Below are 25,453 nucleotides of genomic sequence, written 5' to 3' on the forward strand. Positions count from 1 at the left end.
CACCAGGCTCATCCGCCAAGACGTGACTCAACTAGACACCAGGAGGACATGGATACAGCCAGCACAGGAGCTGGGCACGAAGATGGCTTTCTACAAAGAGCATCTCCTCCAGCTTACAGTGGATGGTTTTGTGACAAGGCCCAGATACATGGACACCCACTTGTCTCATGGGATACGATGTGCTATGGGCCAGATACGCACATCTTCACACCAGCTGCGGATCGAGACTGGGAGATACAGCGGAGTACCAGCAGAGGCCAGGACATGCCCCCTGTGTGACATCGAGCCAGAGACAGAGTTGCACTACACATGCCATTGCCCCGTCTACTACGAGATACGAGGCCGCTTCCATTGCTTGTTCAGAGAGGGCTTTGGACCATTCTCCGGAGTCATGCAGTACAAGGATCAGAGATGCTTGGGTTTGTTTTTGCTCGAGCTACGCAGACACAGAGGGAGCCTGATGAGAGGAGAGGCTAGCGAGTCTCAGAGACAGATCACAGATTTCTTTAGAGCTGCCACTGGACACTCGGAGGAGTTACTACCACAGCACAGCTCGTCGTCTCACACCAGAGACACACTGATCGACCGAGCGACTAAGCTGGGGAGATCCAAACGCCCACGACTGCGGAGGACTACACAGCATCGGCGGAGGCTGCATCAGAGGATTCGGATCACTTTGGCTCGACATGCACGACGACCGGTCATACTACTGACCATGGGGGTGATTGATGAGCGACCGATGCTGGATCTCTTGTGATCTCGCTATGCCGGCTAGCTGCTTAGTTCACACCTAGTAGTTTAGGATTCCATAGTATTTTATTGTGACATTTGTCATTTCATTTTTTTCATCTTGTTACTCTGACTCTGACTTTGTATCAGATCCACCACATTGTAACTTTCTGGTCTCATAGGTCACTTGGGCCTTTTGAAGACGTTAATACAACATTTCATTTCATATCTCTCTCTCTCTCTCTCTCTCTCTCTCTCTCTCTCTCTCTCACACACACACACACACACACACACACACAAAAAGCATTTCATTGGATATTAAATTTCCAAACACGGAAGGTATAATCTCATTCATTCTCATCAAGCAGACAACTAAGCTTTTTCGGTCTGTAAACTAAAAGCCAAGAGTATTTAAACTGAACCAGATAACAGAGACTGAAAAAGTACTATGGTCCGACCGATGAAACACAACAAAGACAGATGTTGAAAAGTGGAGGACTCAACATCAGGCATAGTCGCAATTTACACTTACATGAAAAGTATTCAGTACTGTGATCTTTTTAATGTTCCTCAATGTGTTTCCATGGTTCTGTATGCGACCAGTATTTTTTCAAGGGCTTTCCTTGCAAGCAAGAAGCTGCATTTCATCCACCTTCTCAGCATCCTCCCCAAAACCTTCTTTTCTTAAGCCATCACTTACACTTTTGTAAGTCCGTGTATCTGGATCAAAACCTAACTCCAACATCCTTTGCAGGTATTGAAAAGCTTCATGCGCATGGTTTACACCTGCAAGATGTTTCAGCATGACCTTAAAAGTCTCTGCATGTAAGTGTTGGCCATCTTGCAGAACCTGCTCAAAAAGTTCACACGCTTGTGCTGTTCGACCTGACACTGCATAACCAGCAAGCAAACATTTGTAGGTTAACCAATCTGGCTCAAAACCCCTTGCATCCATTTCCAGCATCAAAGACTTGGCAAGTTGTGCATTTCCAGCCCTGCCACATCCATATATTAATGTACTGTACACAATGGCATTTGGAGAGCATCCAATCCTATCCATTTCTTTATACAGCCACCACGCATCTCCAAATCTGCCTGCCTTTTGGAGCCCATTGATCAAAGAATTATAAGTCCTCACATCAGGTAACAGGCCCAATATTTTCATCTCCTCAAAGTAACAGAGGGCCTCACTTACATCACCATACTTGCTGAATGCCGTGATTACTACAGTGTAAGTGGAAGTTGTTATCAGAGCAGGCAACTTTTTTACCTTACCAAAAAGAAATTTTACAGAGTCCAATTTCTTAGCCTTTCCAAGACCATCTAGAAGTATGACAAAGGTATAAACATTGGGACAAAGCCCATCTGCAAACATTTGATCTGTAATTGCAAAGATCCTATCTATGCAGTTTAATCTGTGTAAGACATTTAAAATAATATTGTACGTGATTACCAAAGGTTGTATGCCTTGCACCCTCATTTCCATCCACAGTTCATTAGCTTCGTCTGCTCGGTTTGCCCTGCCCAAGTGTTTAATCAGAACATTGTATGTTACGACATTGGGAGTTGGACCATGTCTTTTTAATTCCTTATACACCTCCAAAGCTTTGGTAAGGTCTCCACACTTGCCAGCCGCCTCCAAGAGATAACAGGCATCTCCTCAAAAACCTTGACAGCTTCTGCCAACCTTCTTTCATTGGCAAAACCTTTGATAACAAAATTGAAAAGATTTGGGATCCTTACACAAGCAACTGTAGTGAGTTCTTGAAGAAGTTGGTATGCTTCATCAACTTCACCATTGAGAGCCAATGGAGCAATAAGAAGATCAAGTACTGCTACATCAGGCGTTCTGCCACTGTTTTTGTACTCCATGTAGAGAATATAAGCCTCCATGTGGTCCCCAATCTTCACAAGGCCTTCTATGAGAGCCGTGAAAACAGTCTTCGTGAGAATCAAGCCTCTCTCTGTCGCTTCATTCCAAAATTTCCTGGCCTCCACAATGTGACCTGCCTTACTAAGGCCTATAATGAGAGTTCCATACATCATTTTTGTATACATGCCACACATGCCTTTCAGTGCCGTAAAGATCTTACAGGCAATTTCTATTTGACCTAACCTTGCAAGGCCACTTACAAGTGCTTCATGTGCCTCGACAGAAGCCAAGATCTCCTTATACCTCATTTGATTGTAAAGCGTTAAGGCTTCCTCCAGTTTGCCTTTCTTGCAAAGTAAGACAATTAATGTGCTTTGTTTTACAGCAACATCATCATCATGAGCACAGGGCACCTGTGCTCCCTTCAAATGACTGTTGTATTCCAAGGGTACACCTGTAATCCATAAATATTTCTAAAAACTCTCATTTGGTCACTACACAAGAAAAGACGAATATAGTTTTATTCTATCCAATTCCTCCAATGAATGATGGAAAATTATCAGATTTTTAAAGCTCCCACTTTCCTGTAGACCAAATCAGCCTAAACCTATGTGATGAAGTAAAAACAATAACAGCTCTAACCCAAACAAGGTTTCAAAAGCACAGTCAACCCCTCCTTAACATTTCAGGTAAAGCAGTTCAATGTTGATTATCAGGGCCAACTATTCGGGCATCTGGCACCTGGACATATTACAAAGAGTCTGAAGGAAAATTATAAGAAAAGACTCGAGCGCACATATATCTTCGGAAGTTGAATGGTTACAAGCCATAGGGGGAAAACAGTGATGCAAAATTACAGAAGAATAAGGTAAAAACTGGAGCCAGAGGGATATGAAAGGTGGAGAACATTGCGCTATGTATCTACTGCAAAAGCTAACTCAAACACAATCCAGAGCAACCAGCCAAGCCAATGCAGCAGACTCCAAACACCAATCTCTGGCTTCCTGTGACTCACAGCCAGACTAACCAGCGCCATATTGCAACCTCTGCATTAAAGCCTCAAGCACCTAATCTTGAAACCCCAAAAGAGAAACTCTGAGCTTACAGCAGGACAAAGCTGGGAGAGCTCTAATCTATACCAGAAAGCTCGACCACCTATGGGGGCAATGAACAAGGCTATCGCAAGAAAGAGGACAACCACATCTTTGCAAGAGGGATAAGGGAGGAGCAAATAAACCTCGCAGTCAACTTGGCACGAATATATGTGTTAAAAGGCAAAACAGGACAGGAAAGAGAGGGAGGAGATAACAACAAGCCAACAATTCCCGAATTCGCCCAGACAGCCCACGTACAAAAATAGATAGAAAACAAAAACAACAAACAGCCCAAACAAGCACAAAAACACCCAGGCATACCGGACACACAACAAGGCAATATTTCATAATGATGACAGTTCATGTCTTAAGATCTCGACGTGGATAGTGATGCGAATGTGATTGTGATAGTGATTGTTTAGTGACTTGTGTCTTTGTGCCAATGCATAGTTTGAATTGGTCAAATGCATGTAAGCATAGAGTTGGTGCCTACTGAGATTTTTCTGTCCTTTGTTCGCTGGGTCATAGTGGCCGACTGGACACGATCCTTATGCCCTTTATTTAGGCGACCTATTTATCCCTGAATTTATCATGTCATGGGGTCTTGTGTGGCAGGCCGACCTGGGATGTACACCCATACATGAGCAGCCCTGCCCCTATATGATCTATAGTTGTATATGCCAAGGGCGACCCCCCTTGTCTACCGTCGTGAGCTTGCACATGCTTCTCTTTGATTCTCTCAGCTCTCTCTCTCTCTCTCTCTCTCTCTCTCTCTCTCTCTCTCTCTCTCTGGTAGGAGGTCAATGAGATCCAACAGTGACCGACGAGAGACTTCATCTTAACCCACGACACCCCCCCCCCCCCCCCCCCCTATTTCCTTTCTCCTTAGTGTTTTAGTGCTAGTTCTTTGTAACTTTGTAATTTCCGTACTCAGACATGGTATCAGATTCACCAATTGTAACTGTTTGGTCTCATAGGTCATTTTGGCCTTTTGAAGACGTTAATATAACATTTCATTTCATTTCATCTCTCTCTCTCTCTCTCTCACACACACATAAATCGTGATCATTATGACTTATTTAGCCACCACATCTAGACCGTATTAATCATTTACAAATGTCACGATGCTCTAAATCTCGTCACTCTGAATTCACATCAACAAGACAAAATGACACTTCACAGCACTGCAGATCTGCTGACCACACAGGACTACAGATTGAGCACCTCATTCACACAGCCGACACCATAGCCCCGTTGATTGCACACATCTTCAAGACTTCAACAAGGCTATGGCAGAGGGCTTCCCAGAGAAGGGGGCTACTAACTTGGGCTATATATGCTTTATATGAGCAAGCGCATGGGAGAGTACGATGCCCCAAAGGCTTATCAGGCCCTATTATTAGCACCATTGGTGTGAAGCAAGGATGTCCCCTCTCCCCTAAAAACTGTCATGTGCACATGTACGTGGACAAGTTGTTCCTACTACTAGGGTTTAGGAAGCCTAGGAAGTGTTATGGCAACCTTGTGAGCCTGTGCGCAAGCCGTGCATGTCCAGGCACTTAGGGTAGTTGCATACCCTCTGATTGCACAACCAAGCATGATCATTAGCATGAGCATTTATCACGCAAGAAAATTTTATGACAGCATGTGAACCACCTCCTATAGGTCACTTAATAATGTGTTTTACAAAATCGTGGAAGCCTCCTAAAAGCTGCTTGACCCAGCAAATAGGGAGTATAAATGAAGACCTTGGGTGCATGAGAAGAGACAAGAAAGCGCAGGCAGAGCACAAGTCCTGCAGACACAGGCTCTAGCGTTTTCTTCACCAGCAAGACCAACATTTGGAAGTTGCAAACCTCAGCGTTTTCAGCCATCCCGAATGGCACTTCAACCCACAATCACCAGCGTTTTCAGTTTCCAGCCCTAGCCTCGCAAGAACCCGCAACGACCATTGCAGATCCTCGCTTGTTTTCCCATCAAGACCCTAATCAGCCTGGCGTTTTCAGATTTAGCAGAGATCAGCCAGCATTTTGCAATTTCAGCCCCGATCAGCCAGCGTTTTGCATTTTCAGCCCTCGCACAACTCCAGCGGTCGCAAATTAGCCCCGCAGTACCGCCACACTTGCAGATCCCATCAGCATGACCTACCGTTTCCAGTTTTCAGCCATTAGCATCTCAGATCCCGGACTTGACAACGACACCATCGTCGTCATCGACATCGTCATCATCAAGTATCTCAGCATCTAGAAGCATTGTACCAGACTTTGTGCAATCTAAAGCAAATACCTCTCTATCAATAGAGAGGGGGGCCCTTGGAGGGGGGTTTGGGACCCATCTGGTGTCGTCTCTCTCTCTCTCTCTCTCTCTCTCTCTCTCTCTCTCTCTCTCTCTCTCTCACAATTTGCATTCCACTCTCGTGTTTTGGTCATTGCACATTCTCTCATTAAGTCGAAGAAGGCTCTCCCTTTCTCTAAGTAAAAGGAACCTTGAGCACCCACTGATCACCCATTGCGAGCCATACACCATCATTCACTTCCACTACACATTACAAAAACAATGCCACATACACAGAAATACACGAAAAAAAGTTAGGGGGGTCCCATCTCGCACCATCTCATTTGCTTCATTGGGTTTCTCTATCTCAGTGGTGATTGTCACCAATGAGCTATTCCACGCTCAGTTTTAGTCTCTTCCTCTATAACTTTTCGACGACTTATTCCGTAGTTGGCCACTCCATCAACTTCTTTGTGCGGTTTGATCGGTGTCATCTCAGCCTTGATCATCATCACATTGGTGTTGTATGAGTCATCGTTTTGTGCAGGGTTGTCACTATATGGTCGTACGAAACGGTTTCGTACGGGAAAATACATTGTATTTCAAATTATATCAGACGGGTTGGATAATTGTCATTGTACGGTACGGTTTTGTATGGGAAAATACAATGTATTTCAAATTATATCGGACAGGTTGGATAAATTCCGTGTGTTTTCAAAAACAAACTCTTTAAAACCACCACACGCGAGAATCCATGGAAATAGGTCAAAAAAGAAAATGCCTATCATAGACTCTCACCATCGGCTAGCATGTGCCTCCTATGCTACTTCTCTTGCTAGTAGAACATGCACATAAAACAGCATAGGGAATAGAAATCTAACCCTCCCAGCTATACAACCGCACTGGCTCACCCCCAGCCTGCCACTACTTCGGCCTAGTGCCTAACCTCAATGGCTGGCCTCCCTTACCACTAGTCCACACCCTAGCTTGGGTGTCTGGGCAATTACTACAAGATAGCTCACTAATGAGCCTAGGGTCCTATTTGTAGGACTCCTTAACCTCCCTTCAATTAAGGGAGCATTCACATGCAATGTTAGTAATCCCCAAGGATCCACCCAACACACGACATGAAACAAGCCAAACATGCACATAAAACAACATAGGGAATAGAAATCTAACCCTCCCAGCCATACAACCCAGTGTAACAAGGAACAGGGGAAACACAACCCAAACGTTCCGAAATGGCGTTCCGGACAAGTCTCGTTCCCGAAACGGATCGGAAATGGAACACAGTTCCGAAGCACCATCAGAGGTTAAAGCAGGGTTGTTGCTAAGTGAAAGTGAAACAACCAAAAATTCCCAGCTATCCGGTAAAATCATCAACAAGAAAATAGCCTTCAATGTATTACCAAAGGCTGGTAGACCTAAAGCCTGCAACTCAAAATCCCTGTAAAAGCACTCAAATGCGCAAATGCTCGCTTAGACCCATCCAACTCCATGTTCACAAGTTTATGCATAAGGTGCACTTGATTCACAAGAGTTATATTTTCATAAGTGTCGTTAGCTTATTCCATATAGCATGAGCCGTGTTAAGACCATAGTGACAAAAAAACCCGATGAAACGGCCAAAACGTTTCGGCGAAACAAGCGAAATGAGTTGATTTTTCCTTTTTTGCCCCCTTTTGACCAGTTAACCTCAAGCCACCCGTTCAGGGATTTTTTAAGCCATGCACAAAGGCCACCTCAAAAAATCGATAGATTTTTTGACCCTCACGCACATTGAGCCTGAGACAGAGTTGCACTACACATGCCACTGCCCCGTCTACTACGAGATACGAGGCCGCTTCCATTGCTTGTTCAGAGAGGGCTTTGGACCATTCTCTAGAGTCATGCGGTACGAGGATCAGAGATGCCTGGGTTTGTTTTTGCTCGAGCTGCACAGACACAGAGAGAGCCTGATGAGAGGAGAGGCTAGCCAATCTCAGAGACGGATCACAGACTTCTTTAGAGCTGCCACTGGACACCCAGAGGAGTTACTACCACAGCAGAGCCCATCGCTTTACACCAGAGGCATACTGATCGACCAAGCGACTGAGCTAGGGAGATCCAGACGCCCACGCCTGCGGAGGACTACACAGCATCGACGGAGGCTGCATCAAAGGATTCGGGTCACTTTGGCTCGACATGCACGACGCGCGGTCAGACTACTGACCATGGAGGAGATTGATGAGATCCGCCAGCGACCGATGCTGGATCTCCTGTGATCTAGCTATCCAAGCTAGTTGTTTAGCTGCTTAGTCCACACCTAGCAGTTTAGGATTCCATAGTATTTTATTTTGTCATTTTGTCATCTTGTTATATATACCTAGATGAATCGAGGAGGAGATTGATGAGATCCGCCAGCGACCGATGCTGGATCTGCTGTGATCTAGCTATCTCAGCTAGTTATTTAGCTGCTTAGTCCACACCTAGCAGTTTAGGATTCCATAGTATTTTATTTTGTCATTTTGTCATCTTGTTACTCTGACTTTGTATCAGATCCACCACATTGTAACTTTCTGGTCTCATAGGTCACTTTGGCCTTTTGAAGACGTTAATATAACATTTCCTTTCTCTCTCTCTCTCTCTCTCTCTCTCTCTCTCTCTCTCAACCTTACACGTCACCATGGCCCCCTTGTCTTTACCTCAACATTGTTGCAACTGGCTACCAACTTACCTTGTTCACTCGTGACTCAAGTCTCACATCTAGATTTTGGTATTTCATGTCTTTACAAGTGAATTTGTATGTGTATTCAATGTGTAATCATAAGAACATACATATAAAACGGAACCTGTGTTTCGTTTTCTTTGAGCTCCGAAACGAAACGTTTTTTTTTCCCCGAGAAAAAGATTCTTCTATTAGTTAATGAAACTGCCCATAGAGCTACAACCACCTCTGCGAGAGGGGGCTAAAACAAGCATGATTGGGAGACTCTCCCAATGAAAAAACATCAAATGTACAAAGAGGCTAAATCAAGAGATGGGAGGAAGGAAAAGCCACACAGGTTGTCGGTAGTGCCATCTGAGTACACCCTGGACCATGGTGTAAAAAGGCCCAGGACGCTAGAGTCGAAGGAAAGCCTCTCTGCGCTCCCGCATGCGGTCGGAGCTGCCCTATAGTCTCTCTAGTTGTCCTCTGAGAGTGTGGATCACCTCTAGCCAAAGATCACGAACAGTCTCTATTTGTGGCACAAGGCGAGCCTCAAAGATACGGAAGCAACGGGCCCGCCAGATGAACCAGAGCGTCAGGCCACTGATGAGCTCCCAACACTCCTCTCTCTCACTGCACCACTACTGTGGAGTAAGCTCTGCGGCAGGCTGGAGTGTAGGTCGCCCCCCCTGCATCACTACCATCCTGCTGGTGGAAGATAGCTTGAACTAAAGTGCCGGGCCTGTGAGGGTGGACCAAGCAGCTGCTCCCCAAGTGTATTGTCGAGCCGTGGAAAGAGCGGGCATTAGCAAAAGAACACGAAGCCACACCTGCTGCGACAAAGGACAGTCCCAAAGACTAACGCTGACTCTCCACAAGATGGTCACAAGCTGCAAATGCGGCCGAGAGACCACTATGCACTAGCCAGCTCCCAACTGTTGTAGCTCTATGTGCGAACAACCACTGAAACAAGGTGACTCGCCTCGGCTGTCTAGAGTCCCACGATCTCTCCCAAAAGGCTACCAAGAACTCAGCTGTGAGACCCTCCTCCTGCCAATGAGGTGCTACAGTGGGGCGAGCCTCTCTCTGTGTTGCCAGTATGTGACGTCCCAGTCGAACAGTGTACTGAAAGAAAGGGACACCTGGGTGGTCTGCAGAAGAGAAAGGGTCCCTCCAAAGCCACTCTCCACGATCCCACTGTACTCGTGCCAGTGGACAGCACTCCCAAGCCCACAGTCTCCATTGTCCAGTCTCAAGAGCTGCTGGGTCAGGATCGATGACACAAGTCCTCCCACCTCCCACACATGCCCACCACTCGGATCCTCTGAAAACAGCACTCTGCCACCTGCGGGGCCTCTACTGCAACTGTAACAAACTACTGACATGTCAAAGCCTAAAGAATGGAGCCAACTTACAGATGTGGCCGAGGGGCCTAAACTGTCACAAAGTGATGACGTGGCTGCCCGAGAGCAAAAACCCTAACCCTAATTTCTGCTAGAAACCCTAATTTCTGAAACCCTAATTCTGGAACCCCAACCCTAATTCTGGAAAACCTAACCCTAAAACTACGAAAACCCTAACCCTAACCCTAAGGGCAGCAGACAGATTTTCGAAATTTGCGCTGATTGATGCTATGGTAGGCTGTACAGATTTCCGTGATTTACGTTGGCAGCTTTTTGGCTTTGCTTTTGGACCAGAGGCTTTTAAGTTTGAAGGCTTTTCACTGTAATTGCTTTTTAGGCCAAGGGCCTTTAAATATGAGGTTAGGGCTCATTCTCTGGCATGCTTCCTGGAGAAAGTACAGAGTCTGGAGTACCGGCTTAAATTGTGTTGATGCAATATAAAGAAATACCGAAAGGGGCGCAAAGGTTTGGGGCCAATACTCTTTGGGGCGGAATTCCGCCACTCCATGTCGCGTGTTGTCTCTCTCTTTCAATTCAGTTGTTATTGAAGTGCTAAAAGTCTGTTCAATCTGTTCTTTTCTATTGGCACGTGGTGCCCGTCTTGTGACAGCAACTCGCTGTAAGCGTCCCTCACCCTGTAACTCGAAGAAAAGGGAGAGAACAATCTCTGAGCAGGCCCGGACTGAGATGAGAACCTCCAGTCGTGTGAAGGCTCCCATCCACCTGGGTGCTACTGGCTCGAGAGGTGTGAGCCACTCAGCTGGAACTGCCTCTGAGATGTACTGGCACATGCCCTGCACCCCTCTCATGCCCTGTAGCTGGAAACCCTGCAACTCCTTTAGCAAGCCTGAAAACTCTAAGCAGTCACCTAAAGAGCGTGCTGGACCCACTGCCATGGGACCCCAGGAAACATGAGGCCGACTACCAACCAAGTGGCCTCTCTGAGTGGTAACCATGGGGTTCCAAACAAGGGGCTGTCGTAGGCGCTTCTCCGTGCAAGTAGGCTGTCGCTGCTCCAGGCCTCGCCGCAAGTGCTCCCAAGATCGAAGCAAACTCACAGCGAAGTGGTCCTCCAGTCTCCTGCTCAAACCAACTCCACGCATCTCTGTGAAGATCCATCCGGTCGAAGGTCGCCAGGGGCCTCCAACCTGAGGCACCCTAGCACGAAGCCGCTGTAGCAAGAACTCCTTCCAGGGCTCCTCACCTGGAAGAAGTCCTTATACTATGAACTTCCCAAGAACTTAGAAGGGCTTTGCTCTGCTGTGCTGCGTCAATGATCCCAAGCCCTCCCTGTGAACAAGGAAGAGTGATGACCTGCCAAGCCACTTTGGCTCGAGCTAGCTGAGTGTCACGTCCTGACGAAAGGAAGTTCCTGATCAGCCTCTCTACCTGGATGATACAAGAACTCGAGAAGATCCAGCAAGAAGTGATGTACCACATAGTCGCCAACAACACTTGGTTGGCCACTACTACTCTGTCAGCCAAAGAAAGTCGTGCTGAGCTCCAATGTAACAACTTCCTCCTCATAGACAGGAGGAGGGGAGCAATCTACTACTTGGCAGACAAGTCCAGACCAACCTGACAGCCCAAGTACCAAACTACAGTCCCTTGGGGAATCCACCTGAAACCCTCACCTGGCATCCAATCGGGCACAGGAGCACTACCAACCGAGAAAGCTACTGTCTTTCTCCAGTTGATCAGTGCGCCAGATGCACAACAAAAGGTCTCAAGAGCCTGCTCACACCTATGAAGGTTGGCCTCCTGGCCATCCAAGTACAAGGCTGAGTCATCAGCAAACTCAATATGGGTCCCATGTATAAGGCTCTCTAGAAGTGGTTAGATCCTCAAACTCAGAGCCTTGGCAAAAATTTTGTAGGCTGAGTTGAGGATGGTGATGGGGCGCCGCTGTCGAATCTCATCCAAGGAGCCACCCTCCTTGGGAATGAGGTAGATCAGACCCTCACTCATGCTATCAAGCATCCTTCCTGTGTGCAAGATGTACTGGAAAGCACTACAGAGATCAAGGCCAAGCAAGTCCCAATACTCCAAGAAAAAACTGGGAGTCAAGCCATCCTCACCTGGACAGCTACCACGAGGGAGTGCACTAAGAGCCGTGTGCAACTCCTCAAGCTGAAGTGGAAGCTCAAGTCTTTGACACATCTCCTCAGTCACAAGGCAAGGCATTTGTGCCCACACCTGCTCCCTGCATACATCCTGACGCTCTGACTGAGGCTCTGCAGATAGTAACTCACGGTAAAAGTCAGTAGCAATTGCACGCATGTCCTCTGGCTCAAAAGCAACTGACCCGTCGGGCCTCCTCAATTGACTGACCTTGGAATGCGTATGCCGAAGTCTCACTGCCTCGAAGAAAGCACCAATCACTCTGTCACCCACTTGCATCCACTGAATGCCTGTCGGTTAAAAGCAAACTCATGGCGTCGCTCCTCTGTGCTAACAAGCTCCTGGCGAGCCTGCTGTAACTGCTCCTCCAACCAAGGATTGTCTGGATGTTGCTCCTGCATCCTCTGCAAGGAAGCAACGCCCCGTCTGAGACGCTGCTCCTCCTCTCTCACAGCAGTCAGGCGAGTCAAGGACTCCTGGAGAAAGAAACGACTAAGCTGAGCTAGTCATGAGGCCACTCTGTCAGCAGGAGAATCCTGCATGTCCAAGCTCTCTGTCCAAAGAGCCTCCACTAGCTCTCTGAGTGCAGAGTCCAGGTGGACCCCGCCTCTGCCTATCTGTCACTGTGAGGATCACTGGTGCATGGTCCGAGAAGGAAGTCCCTGCCAGGATGCCAACTGTCCCACCCAGGTCACAGAAAAAGTCACTAGTGTAGAAGCGATCTATCCGCGATAGATTCACTCCTCCCACTCTGCGGTCTGAACGAGAGAAGGCCAGGCCGTCTGGGGGCCTCACAAAGCTAGAGTGCTGCCACACATCCGAAACCCTCAGTCATACAAAACCTCTCCCAAGCTGCCAGCTCAACTCCCTGCACAGTAACGTGGCTACCACCAATCCTATCAAAAGGGTCCTCCAACATGTTGAAGTCACCCCCAATGCACCACTGCTCTGCTTGCGGCAGAGACTCAACAATCTGTCACCAAAACTCTCCTCGTGCACTCGCCACATTGGGCGCATATATGTTCAGGAAGCCCACAAGGCAACCCTAAATCTGCATAGTGATCCATTGAGCCATGCCTGGCACAATAATTGTAACCGGCCCGTAGGGCGGTAGGCGTTGGCTTTCACCCGAAATTCTTTACTTTATACACACACACAGAGCACTTTGCAAAGAGAACCTGCGACGGGAGTTAACACTTGAATACACACACGGCTCGGAAGCTAGAATGCTCCGAGCAGACGCCGACAACCTGTAGGCCCCAAAATTGGCGCCCCTTTCGATATTTCTTTATTCTTTAGGAGGGTAAATTACAAGGTAAGGTCCTGGGAATCCTTCACGTGTATCCACCTAGATACCATTTGATTTGGCCAAATTTCGGCAACATAACAGCCCCAAAACTTGTGCGAAACCAATTCCCCTGCTGGAACTCGCTTGCACTCTCGTATACCCTCTGATTCTTGTCCAAAAAGAGTAAATTCAGCACGCTGTATTTACTGGTTTTTGCCCTGTTTTCAGCCCCAAACAGTCCCCTAACTGTCCTTTGCCAGTGGGGCACGATTCCCAATGATCCTGGCGTCCGTACGGCTGAAAAACAGTGAATTTACAGCGCATACACAGCGCTGATTTTGCACCTGTACGGTGAGGTTATGACCCTCACCAGTGCCTGCTTTGGAGCAGCAGTTAGCTACCCCTGTTCCTGCTCAAGGAGGCTCTTGCCTCAGCACAAAAGCATGAACCCACACAACTGTACATCAGTCAAATGAGTAGCCCTCTTGTGGGGCATCACATAACTGCACGTAGGGGAGAGAGAGCAGTGTGTAGTGTGCAGGGCATCACTCCTAGCACCACACTGTACATGAGAGGGAAAGAAAGCACTCCATAGCTCTTAACCTGTGACAGGTTGCAAATGAGGCCTCTTCCAGCATAAAAATCAGCGCCCATTTTTCTGCAAGAGGAAAGTTCACCAAAATGGTGACACTTGGCGCATTTTCAAGCATTTTCCCGTTTCAGGTTCGCCGCTTAAAAATATTCCAACCGACGCGTCAGTTGACTTCGCGGCAGAGTTATAAAGTGTTCCCCTAGTCATATCGGAGGTAATGACACGAACACATTTCACGGCCCAAAATAGCAGTTCCCTAAATTTTAGGAGATGCTTCCGTTGGGCTCCCACTGGTCTTCTGACCATCTATCCTCATTGGGACCGCATCCAAAAGTGCAATGTGGCCCAACTGTCGGATACTTTTTGTTGGTAGTCCCACCTTGACTTTACGCCTTAATTGAGTTCACTTCCTAGTATCCACCAACTTGCTAAGTGCGACGGGGGGACCTATATGATCTTGCTCTGAGCCTAGACATCCTCTTACCATACGAATTCCAGTGCCGACCACTTCCCGTCTGCGGGTGAATCTACCGTTCACATTGGCCATACAATGTCCGACCGTTTGCTACTTCAAAAAGAGGGTCTCAAAACAAATAAAATAAACCCCATTGGAAAGAAACCAACAACCAAGGTTAGCAGTTGCCACATCTATGTGACATGGTTAATAACTGCCATGTCCTCGTGACATACCCCCCTCTTGAAATCGCAAACGTCCTCGATTGCATACCATAAATACATGCCACTGATGATCTTGTGCTATTAACACTCTTTTATCATCGCATGTATCCGCAAGAAAGGTCGTAACATACATAGATACAAATGACTTAATGAGGCCTTCATAATTTTGCCATTTCCATCTATGGCAATGGAACCATGTAACCGGCCCGTAGGGCGGTAGGCGTTGGCTTTCACCCGAAATTCTTTGTACAGTAATCGCGAAGCCCTTTAGGCAGCCCACAACAATACTTCTCTATCTGCTCTGTCAGTGGCACAAATCTGTAGGAGGTCACTGAGAGTAACGCTTTACAAAACCTCCTATTGTACTCCAACAAGCTCTTGCACGAAGCTGCCGTAAGCTGGTGCCAATCTGTCAGGACATCGGCTTCAAATTCATTTGATAGCCAAGCAGATGCAAACATTTGCTTGAAGTAAACCCAAGTGGCGGGTGCCTGTCCTTGCATTAACAATGTCGTCCACCATGTAAGCGCATTGTCCTTTAAGAAAGTGCAGCTTTCCTGACCTTCGAGGCCTCTGTAAAATTCCCTCCCGCATAAGCTGTATCAAATTGCTGGAGGAAAGTGAGTGCCTTTGTCTAGTCCTCGAAACCACTGAAGGTACTGAACTTTACTGCTGCACCACCCTCTTTGTAAGCCTTCGGCTTCTCTAGTGCCCCCAAGTTGTCATACGGGATGGTCTGCAACATGGGCACTGTACTAGACATGATCGACACGTGTTGGCCATTCACATTTTGCATCAGAGGTGCGATATCTGGCTGCTGTCCAGAAAAACCAGCCATGCCAAAATGACCCTGTGGCACCCCAAACTGGCCCTGGTTGCCGTGGAAACCTTGCTGCATGCCGATAGTACCATACATGGGGTTTGGCATGATGCCTTGCATACCCCCGAACACTGTTCCTGGCATGTACGGCTGACTTCCAGACGCATAACCAGCCATACTTTGGAACACTGATCCACCCCCGAAATACCCAGGATGTACCGTGGGTGGTGGAAAAACTGAGTGCATAGCCTGGTATCCAGCTCCCTGTCCATTCAAGACAGCATGCTGGTTCTGAAAGGTGGCGGGCTGAACTGGCATAACCTGTGGAATAGGCGTTCTAGCCACCTGTTCAAGCACGGGAGGAACCTGCTTTGGAGCCCCCGACTCCGCAACATGCGAGTGTTCCCTTTCCTCCTGCGCCTCATGAAGTACCTGGGCTTGAGCTTCAACAAGCTCCGTACGCGGCGTAGGTTGCCTATTTTGCTGTTGCACTGGTGGCGCTTGCAAGAATTCCATAAACCTCGGATTCTGCACCACCTGCGAAAAGACATTCACCGCGGCAACTAACTGAGTCTTAAACGCATCATCCTCAAGTCGCCCTGTCATAAAGCCCTGTACTACTGGAGGGACATTCACGTTGACAGGAGGTACAGACTGACGTGGCCGTGAGCTCTCGCCAATCTCAAAAACCATAGGAATCTCCTGCCTGTCCTTTGGAGAGGAACCCTCTTCCATAATTCCCTTCCCCTTGTCGGCCATAGTGTAATCCCCGCGTTCTTGCACTGTGTGTCTTTACCCAGAACAATCCAGGCTCACTCTTTGAGGAAAAAGTGATTGATGTCCCGGCAACGGAACCATGTAACCGGCCCGTAGGGCGGTAGGCGTTGGCTTTCACCCGAAATTCTTTACTTTATACACACACACAGAGCACTTTGCAAAGAGAACCTGCGACGGGAGTTAACACTTGAATACACACACGGGCTCGGAAGCTAGAATGCTCCGAGCAGACGCCGACAACCTGTAGGCCCCAAAATTGGCGCCCCTTTCGGTATTTCTTTATTCTTTAGGAGGGTAAATTACAAGGTAAGGTCCTGGGAATCCTTCACGTGTATCCACCTAGATACCATTTGATTTGGCCAAATTTCGGCAACATAACAGCCCCAAAACTTGCGCGAAACCAATTCCCCTGCTGGAACTCGCTTGCACTCTCGTATACCCTCTGATTCCTGTCCAAAAACAGTAAATTCAGCACGCTGTATTTACTGGTTTTTGCCCTGTTTTCAGCCCCAAACAGTCCCCTAACTGTCCTTTGCCAGTGGGGCACGATTCCCAATGATCCTGGCGTCCGTACGGCTGAAAAACAGTGAATTTACAGCGCATACACAGCGCTGATTTTGCATCTGTACGGTGAGGTTATGACCCTCACCAGTGCCTGCTTTGGAGTAGCAGTTAGCTACCCCTGTTCCTGCTCAAGGAGGCTCTTGCCTCAGCACAAAAGCATGAACCCACACAACTATTCATCAGTCAAATGAGTAGCCCTCTTGTGGGGCATCACATAACTGCACGTAGGGGAGAGAGAGCAGTGTGTAGTGTGCAGGGCATCACTCCTAGCACCACACTGTACATGAGAGGGAAAGAAAGCACTCCATAGCTCTTAACCTGTGACAGGTTGCAAATGAGGCCTCTCCCAGCATAAAAATCAGCGCCCATTTTTCTACAAGAGGAAAGTTCACCAAAATGTGACACTTGGCGCATTTTCAAGCATTTTCCCGTTTCAGGCTCGCCGCTTAAAAATATCCCAACCGACGCGTCAGTTGACTTCGCGGCAGAGTTATAAAGTGTTCCCCTAGTCATACCGGAGGTGATGACGCGAACACATTTCACGGCCCAAAATAGCAGTTCCCTAAATTTTAGGAGATGCTTCCGTTGGGCTCCCACTGGTCTTCTGACCATCTATCCTCATTGGGACCGCATCCAAAAGTGCAATGTGGCCCAACTGTCGGATACTTTTTGTTGGTAGTCCCACCTTGACTTTACGCCTTAATTGAGTTCACTTCCTAGTATCCACCAACTTGCTAAGTGCGACGGGGGGACCTATATGATCTTGCTCTGAGCCTAGACATCCTCTTACCATACGAATTCCAGTGCCGACCACTTCCCGTCTGCGGGTGAATCTACCGTTCACATTGGCCATACAATGTCCGACCGTTTGCTACTTCAAAAAGAGGGTCTCAAAACAAATAAAATAAACCCCATTGGAAAGAAACCAACAACCAAGGTTAGCAGTTGCCACATCTCTGTGACATGGTTAATAACTGCCACGTCCTCGTGACAATAATCCCTCTGCTCACAATGGCCTGCTGTAGAGACTCCGCAATAGTCATACATACCCCACCCTGGATGCCTTCATGTCCAAAAGCAGCTGACCAAAAAGTCTCATAACGACCACGCAAAATTTGACCACAACACCGAATGCGGCTCTCACAAAGATGATGCTCCTGCAGCATAAGAATGTCAATCTCACCACCCACAAGGCATCTCTGCAACTTCTAACGCAGCCGACCCCTCTATCACTGAAATTGGGGCCCTCCTAATCCCTGCACATTACATGAGATGATCCTCATGGAGTCAGTGAGAGAAAACAGATGTTGCAACAGCAGCCAACCTCGCTATCTTTAAGGCCAGTTTGGATGGGAAGTAATCCGCATCCGAACGACCTCTAGACAAGCGCGCAAGAAGTGATTGTCCCGCCCAGGCCCAAGCCGAGCGTGCAGCCTGAAGGGCTACATCCTCTGTCCAAGAATCCTCATGCACAAAAACATAACACGGAGGGCACTGAGTGTCAGCAAACAAGTGCACCACACTGTGCCTGCAACCCGCTGCATCTGGAGGTGTCACGCTGAACTTGGCAAGAGGCCAAAGTGTCTACACCAGATCTGTCACTGCTAAGTCCCCTGTGTGATGCGAAAACTCAATAGCCTGGGTTTGGAGCCAGTCCAGGAGTGTGTGTTGGGTCCACTCCGTGTTATTCCTACCACACAACGGAAAGGAGAAACCGACCGTTGTATCCAAGGCCTCCCCGCCTCTAGCTGCAAGAAAGAGGACGTGGACTCGAAAGCTTGCCTCCTCCAAGTCGGAAGAGGAATCACCCAGAAACCGAGTGAAGCTGTAATCGAAGAAATCCCAACGTCTGCGAATGTCGAAGCTGGTGAGACCTCTGGGGATCGTTGCAAAGGGAGAAGTGAGCACCAAAAAAGGCGGCCTCAGGTGGGGCTGTCCCTCACGAGCCACACGGCTCGTAGCAAAAGCACTACCAAGAGAACGCCTCGCGGCAGAAGCGTGGCCAGTACCCTGTGTCTGAAAAGGAGTGGCGGAGGGGTCCAGAGACGAGACTGTGGGCCCCATCAAGGAGAGGGGAGGGGCGGGGGGCGAAGGTGGAGGTTTGGGCTTGGGGGGGGAGGAGGCGGGGGAGGCAGCGGCTGAGGGAGGAGGAGGCGGTGGTGGAGGAACAGAAGTGGACGGGGCCTCCTCAGGCAGGTCCTGCTGAAGGGTGTCGAAACGGTCCCCAGTCGGAACCCAGTGCTGCTGAGCTGCAGCAGGTCGGTCACCAAGAGCAGCAGTGGGGTGAGCTCTCCCTTGACGGCGGCGGCCAGGCACCTGTTGCCAACCATCATCTGGCTGGTCACTGGTCTCTCTCAAAGTACCACCCTGTGTATCCTGTGTACCTGGCTGCTTGGCATGCTCAGCCTTGGGCGGCTGCGCATGCGCTGTGGGTCGAGGTCTCCTGTGAGGACAGGCCTTTGCCATATGGCCCATCTGTCTGCAAATGAAACACTAGTTCGGGAGACCCGAATACTCCACACTCTGTCTGATCCATCCCCCACTCACCCTAGGCAACAGTATCACCTTGGGGAGGGAGTGTGTGTCACGAACAAGAACCCGCACAATAGGTAGACCTGCGGCCTTGGCCACAACTCAAGTTGTCGTGCGTGGAGACTCCAAAACTGTCCCGAACATGGAACCAATCCTGGGTAGGAGGGGATGGTACTCTCGCCTCAGGCCTGGGAAGCAAACCGAAACCAACAAGTCTGTCTCCTCCTCGAGCGCATCTGTAGTAGGGTCAAAACCGTGATGCCAACGTCGGAAGTAAGCTCGAGCTGCTCTGATGCCAAGCAGGCTCATCGAAATCACCTTGGTCGCCATATCTACAGATTCAAACTCGACCTGGTAGTACCCTCTCCCGAGGATCTGGACATCTGTGATCTTGCCCACATCGGAGAGAAGACGGGCCTGCAGTAAATCCCGAACTTCGCCCCGACTGGCCCGAGTGCCAATGATTTTACAGATAACCGAAGTGGCTTGCAAGCGCTCCACTTCGGCCATCAAGCTCGCTTGCTCTTCTGGCGAAAGAGCAAGTGAAGGGACGGCTCCGCGGTGTCGGGCGAGGGGCTTCTGTGGAGTCCCTCTGAGGTGGAGCAAAGGCCGCCATTCTGTGTCTGCTGCTGAAAGGATAGGGTCGTTGGTGTCGAGGCGAGTGTCAACAAGCTGAAAAAACAGCCTACAAGCAGGTAAATGGCGAAAAAAGAGGGAAATAGGGGGCAGGGGGGGAGTAAGAGGGCTGAAGCCAGGGGGCAGGTAGGTGTAGTGTCGACGAATGGGGGCACAGAGGCTGGCTGTACCAACGCACCAGCGCGCTAGAGGGCTGGACAGCGGCGGGCAGGGGAATACGTATAACCGGCCCGTACAACGTAGAGGGCGGTACTATTTCAATTACCTGTTAACTTTACACAGAGCACTGAGAAGGGGAGAGAACACAGTTGCGTCCAACGACTAGAATGTCACTGCGAACACGAGACCGACACCCTGTAGGCCCCAAAGACTGGCGCCCCTTTCGGTATTTCTTTAATTTAGAGAGAGGGAATTACAAAAAGAGAGTCCCTGGAAGATAACACCTGCATCCAGCTAGTACGCTCCTAATTCGGCAGAATTTCAACAACATAACGGTACCAAAATTAATCCGAATCGGTTCAAGCTCAGGACTCTATCCCACTGGCGTTATCCCTCAGTCGGGAGCACAAAACAGTAAATTCCAGGTCGCTGTAATTTCTGGTTCAGTCCTGTTTTTGACCTGATTTGGGCACACGACGGTCCCTACACTGTTCCCTGCACCTTGGGCTTGGTGCCCCTTGATTCTGGAAGCATCCCGGGCACAAAACAGTCTCAAAACAGAGTAAAAACAGCAAGCAAACAGTGCTGAATTTACTGCGCAATCGAGAGGTTATCACCCTCTCGTGGACCTGCTTTGGTGCAGCAGCTAGCTACACCGGTTCCTGTGCAAAGAGGCTCTTGCCTCGGCATGAAAGCATATTTCCCCACAGCTGTACATAGGTCAAATGAGAAGCCCACTAGTGGGGCATAACATACTGTACGTAGGGGAGAAAGAGAGCAGTATGTAGCGTGCGGGGCATCACTCCCGTCACCATACTGTGCATAGAGAGCAAGGTAAGCATTTATACCTGCTACAATCCACCTGAGGTTGAAAATGGCGCCCCCTTTGTTGATATGCAGCTCGTTTTTGCCTCCCAGAGTGACAGAATCGCTCACACGCTGACACGTCGCCCAGTTTTCGAGTTTGGGCTTTCCGTGCTAAAAATATCTCAACTGGTGCGTCAGTTGACTTGGCAGCATAGCAATAAAATGTTCCCCTTGTCATTCCAGAGCTAATGACGCGAACACATTTTCTGGTCAAAAATAGCAGTTCCCTAAATTTTAGGAGATGCTTCCATGGCGTCCCTATCTGTCTCCTGACCATCATTGAAGACTACCATTTGACCACCATCTACAATGTGGGTTAATTTACTGGCCCCTTTCAACTTATAAAGTTGCAGTGACTTGACGAGTGGCCCAAATTCCAGTTTGGCGCACACGAGCTTCCATACTCATCAGAATTCAGTGCTAACTGGCCCGAGCAGTCCCTGTCTGACCGACCTAGATCCCCGATGTGAGAAACCCATTTGGCTGCAGCCGTTTCACACTGGCCATGCAATGTCCACTTGCACCTTTTCAAGGGTTCCGGGACAAACAAGTAAAAATAAAATAAATATATCTAATACTTATTTACGGAAGGCAAAAGGAAAAATACACCTCCTGGTGACAATACGCAGCGCGAGGGAGGAGGGGGGAGGCAGGAGCGATGGTGAGGGAGTTGCGCGCGCCGGGGGGGGGGGAGCAACAGCGAGCCCCAAATCTCAAAACGAAACGTTTCAGAAACCTCGAAACCCCGAAACGTTTCATGTCACACTGGAACTTAAGACGCTTAATGTCTATAAGTACATCATCAGACAACCATTCTAATGTAAGCAATGGCCTTCTTATTAAGTCTAGCCCAATCCTCATCCGGCATGGTTACAGGCTTAGTTTCCAAGAGCGCATCATCGAAATCCTTGAGAAACAAAATGCCTTCCATCCTGTCCTTCCACAGATCAAATCCAGTGCCATCAAACCTCTTGGTTTCAAGAAGGGATTTAGTGTCACTACTATTGGCAACATTAGTAGCCATATCTTAGCAATGCACTAAAGATACAAATGCTGCAATTTGCGACAGTAAATGACCAGCTGAATATTCAGCCAAATACAGTCCAATTTCCTAGCAAGATTAAGATCAAGGGACCAACATTGTGCCCCAAATGCATATACAGCAGTAAAAGTGATGATTTTCAACAGAGTAGCTGAAATTTCAGCATACATAACACGCATACATCACCGTCGAGTGACTCCCACTTCAGCAATATCAGCAAAAATACATTTGCAACATCCCAAATCTGCAAATGATCTCTAGAACAACTGCAACATGAATATTCAGCAATATATTAACACGATGACACTTACCCAGCACATGTACTGGAGTTCGAATCAATTTCTGATACATGAAACACCAAAGAATCTCTGCGATTTCTCCAAATTCTCACAAATGGGAGGTAAATTCACAGTTTATAGCACAAAACTTTGCTTCTGTAATACCCCCAAAGTGTACTCCGCGCATTAACTTGCCAAAATCCACAAATTTCAGCAAAAGCCTTAAAAAATTTCGCATCAATTTTGTCGAAATCCACAATTTCAGCAAAAGCCCCAAAATTTCACTGACAAATCTGCCCCAATTGCATTAATACATATCCCAAGAGTAAAATACAGGCAAATCTTGCAAAATTTTGACAAATTTCTCGTGCAAGAACAGCAAGAGAGCTGTAAGTACCCACGTGAATGAGGTTTGCCTTGTCCTGCGCTAGGCAACTCTGCCCGTCTGAGGTCTGCAAACGACTTGCGCATGCTACCTCTTGATTTCACTAGCTCTTGTGTGCGTGGAAGTGCGTAGAGCAAGGCTCTGATACCAGTTTGTTGGTGCACAGAGGAGTGCAAAAGAGGAGAGTTGCAGGTCTGTGTACGGTCGAGGAGGCAGAGAGAGAGAGAGAGAGAGAGAGAGAGAGAGAGAGAGAGAACGCAAAGTTTTGTGTGTACTATTTTGATAGTACACAATGAATAAATGTATTTTATATGCTTTAGGGTACATAAGGGTGTATTCACACCCTATCTGAGTTTATACATGAGGTGAGGGCCTTTACACCAAACACAAAACAATGCCCTAGTAAACCAATGAAGCATACTCTCGGTTGTATGTCACATCCATAGATAGTAGGGAGAGAGATGAATCAAGGAGGATTCTTCACAAGAGAGGGGTGATGAATCAATCTGAGAGTGGAGGTGTATAGACCATCGAACGTGCACCACCCTCACCCAGCACAACACCAAGGCTACTATTAATCTTTGTAACATGTGGATAAAGCTTTGGCAACACCCTCGCCAAAGCTAGCTAAATCCATCCCCTGCCTCCACCTGTACAAATAACAATAAGCTCTATCAAAGCTAAGAGGAGTTTGTGCCAATGCTAGGTTAGCCTCATCCAATGTCTCAAACTAACCCTTGTAAACTCTATCAAAGCTAAGAGGAGTTTGGGCCAATGCTAGGCTAGCCTCATCCAATGTCTCAAACCCACCCTTGTAGCATCCTTTGCCCAATGCAAAGACAATCACAATCTTGGGAATAGGTGGCGTACGTAAGGCAGCTCTGAGGAAGTCTAGAAGCACTATGCATGTCAAGCAACTTACCTAGGATGCAGGTGTGTATCACTCCTCGGCCTTCAAATAGAGTGCAACTCATGATCTACTCGACTTTCAACCTGTTGCGGGGTGAATGGAAGAATGGGCCGGGTCCTAATTGTCCCAGTTGCACGCACTTGCGTTATCGAGCTCAAATAACAGCAGCAACAAAAAGGCTGTCGCAATACAGAGGTTAAGGTTGCCTGCAAGAGGATAAGGGTAAGGTGGAAGCAATACGAGTCGCCATTCACAAATCTGAATGGGCTGCCTAGCTATGGTGGCAGCAGAGCTATTGGGCTACAAGCACCTACTCTTAATTGGTGGGGAGGATACGGATAGCAGTGGCAATTTGGGCTATGCTGCACGGAATGAATACAGGCAGAATGGTGCAAGTGGGGGGCGATGAGGAAAAGGGTGGAGTGGCACTGGAAAACCCCACCATCCAGCTCAAAACGACCAAGGCTCAAGCCATGCACGCTACATGCAATGCGATGGGTGGTGGCCAGCCCGGGACACAAGGTTGCTGGGCCAATTCGAAACGTACGTACAAAATAATGTTTCATAGGCATGAAACGGGTTTTCGAAAATGTTTGAAGCGCACGAAACACGGGAGTGAAAAAATTCATTTATGTAAGAATACTTACAAGTCGCTTAAAAATTCCTTAAAAAATGAGTCAAAAGACCAGGTTACACACGTGAATAAGTACAATGAGTATCACACATGTGACAAGCTACAACCACGTTTTCAAGGTTCCAAACAAACACCAACAAATGGATAGAGGATGCCACAGTCTCCAAAATCCACCATATTAAGTAAGAGTCTAGTCCATAGATGAACAAAGATGTCTAAACTCTCATCCACTGAACCACCAAATGCTGGACATAAAGACAAAGCATAATTGTAGTAAATGATTAAATGTGCATAGAGTTTGCTACAAAAGAATAGTACGAAACCAAAATGCGTGATTTTTTATGTTGATAAGAAAAGGTTAACTTCACAAACTTTAGGTGAGCATGATATGATACCAATTTCATACATAAGATATGTTTCGTAAGTTTCGAACGTATACGAAACGTTTTTTGAAACAACACTACCGGGACACAGAATGCTTACTCTCACTAATCCATCCTAACCCAGCATGTGCATCCGCAGGTAGTTCTTATGTTATTCGCCAAATACAAGAGCTGATGGTCATTGAAAAGCCTCAGCCACAGCAATAAAGTGCTACCTCCACAAACGTGCACACACAAACACTGAACTGACATGTGACCTCTGGCCCTGATTTAATACAATGAACAGCAGATAGCAGCAATTTCTTTGAAAAATGCACCTAAAGAGAGGAAAATCAGCCAGAGCTGTTTTAAAGAGTACGAGAGAGAGAATCAGCAGACGGAATCAGTAGGAGAGAAATCAGCAGGTGCTGATTTCTTGACCAAGAACATGCACATCTGCTGATTTCTAGATTAAAAATAGAGGTGCCAGAGCTTGGAGATGACCTTTACTCTCAGATCTATCAGAGTTTGAGAAATGATCTATACAAAAAGAGCACACGGACGAGGAGGAGGAAGAGGAGGAGATAAACAAGCAAGGAGACCACCTAGTATAACAAGCACAGTACCCATATTGAGTCCCCTAAAAGACCTTGTAGGCAAAAAAAACCATGTATAATGCAGACCTACTAATCAAACTACGAGCCAAAGCTGCCAGGATTTGGCACCAAGAGAATATCAGCAAACAT

General features: G+C 47.8%; 1 protein-coding gene across 1 annotated transcript in view; it reads right to left on the bottom strand.

Moving 5' to 3' along the window:
• Positions 1–1,022: 1,022 nt before the first annotated feature.
• LOC147420588 (uncharacterized) overlaps positions 1,023–25,453 on the bottom strand; it is a 53,792-nt gene continuing 29,361 nt past the window's right edge. Inside the window, exons 4-6 of the mRNA XM_086504012.1 lie at positions 3,016–3,056; positions 2,327–2,945; positions 1,023–2,249 (exon numbers count right to left, since the gene is read on the bottom strand). Coding sequence (XP_086360138.1) covers positions 1,340–2,249; positions 2,327–2,945; positions 3,016–3,056 — 1,570 coding nt within the window. The 3' untranslated portion in view covers positions 1,023–1,339. The remainder of the gene's footprint in view (positions 2,250–2,326; positions 2,946–3,015; positions 3,057–25,453) is intronic.

The sequence above is a fragment of the Adiantum capillus-veneris genome, chromosome 28, assembly GCF_014529385.1.
Source record: "Adiantum capillus-veneris isolate H3 chromosome 28, ASM1452938v2, whole genome shotgun sequence".
NCBI lineage: Eukaryota > Viridiplantae > Streptophyta > Polypodiopsida > Polypodiales > Pteridaceae > Adiantum > Adiantum capillus-veneris.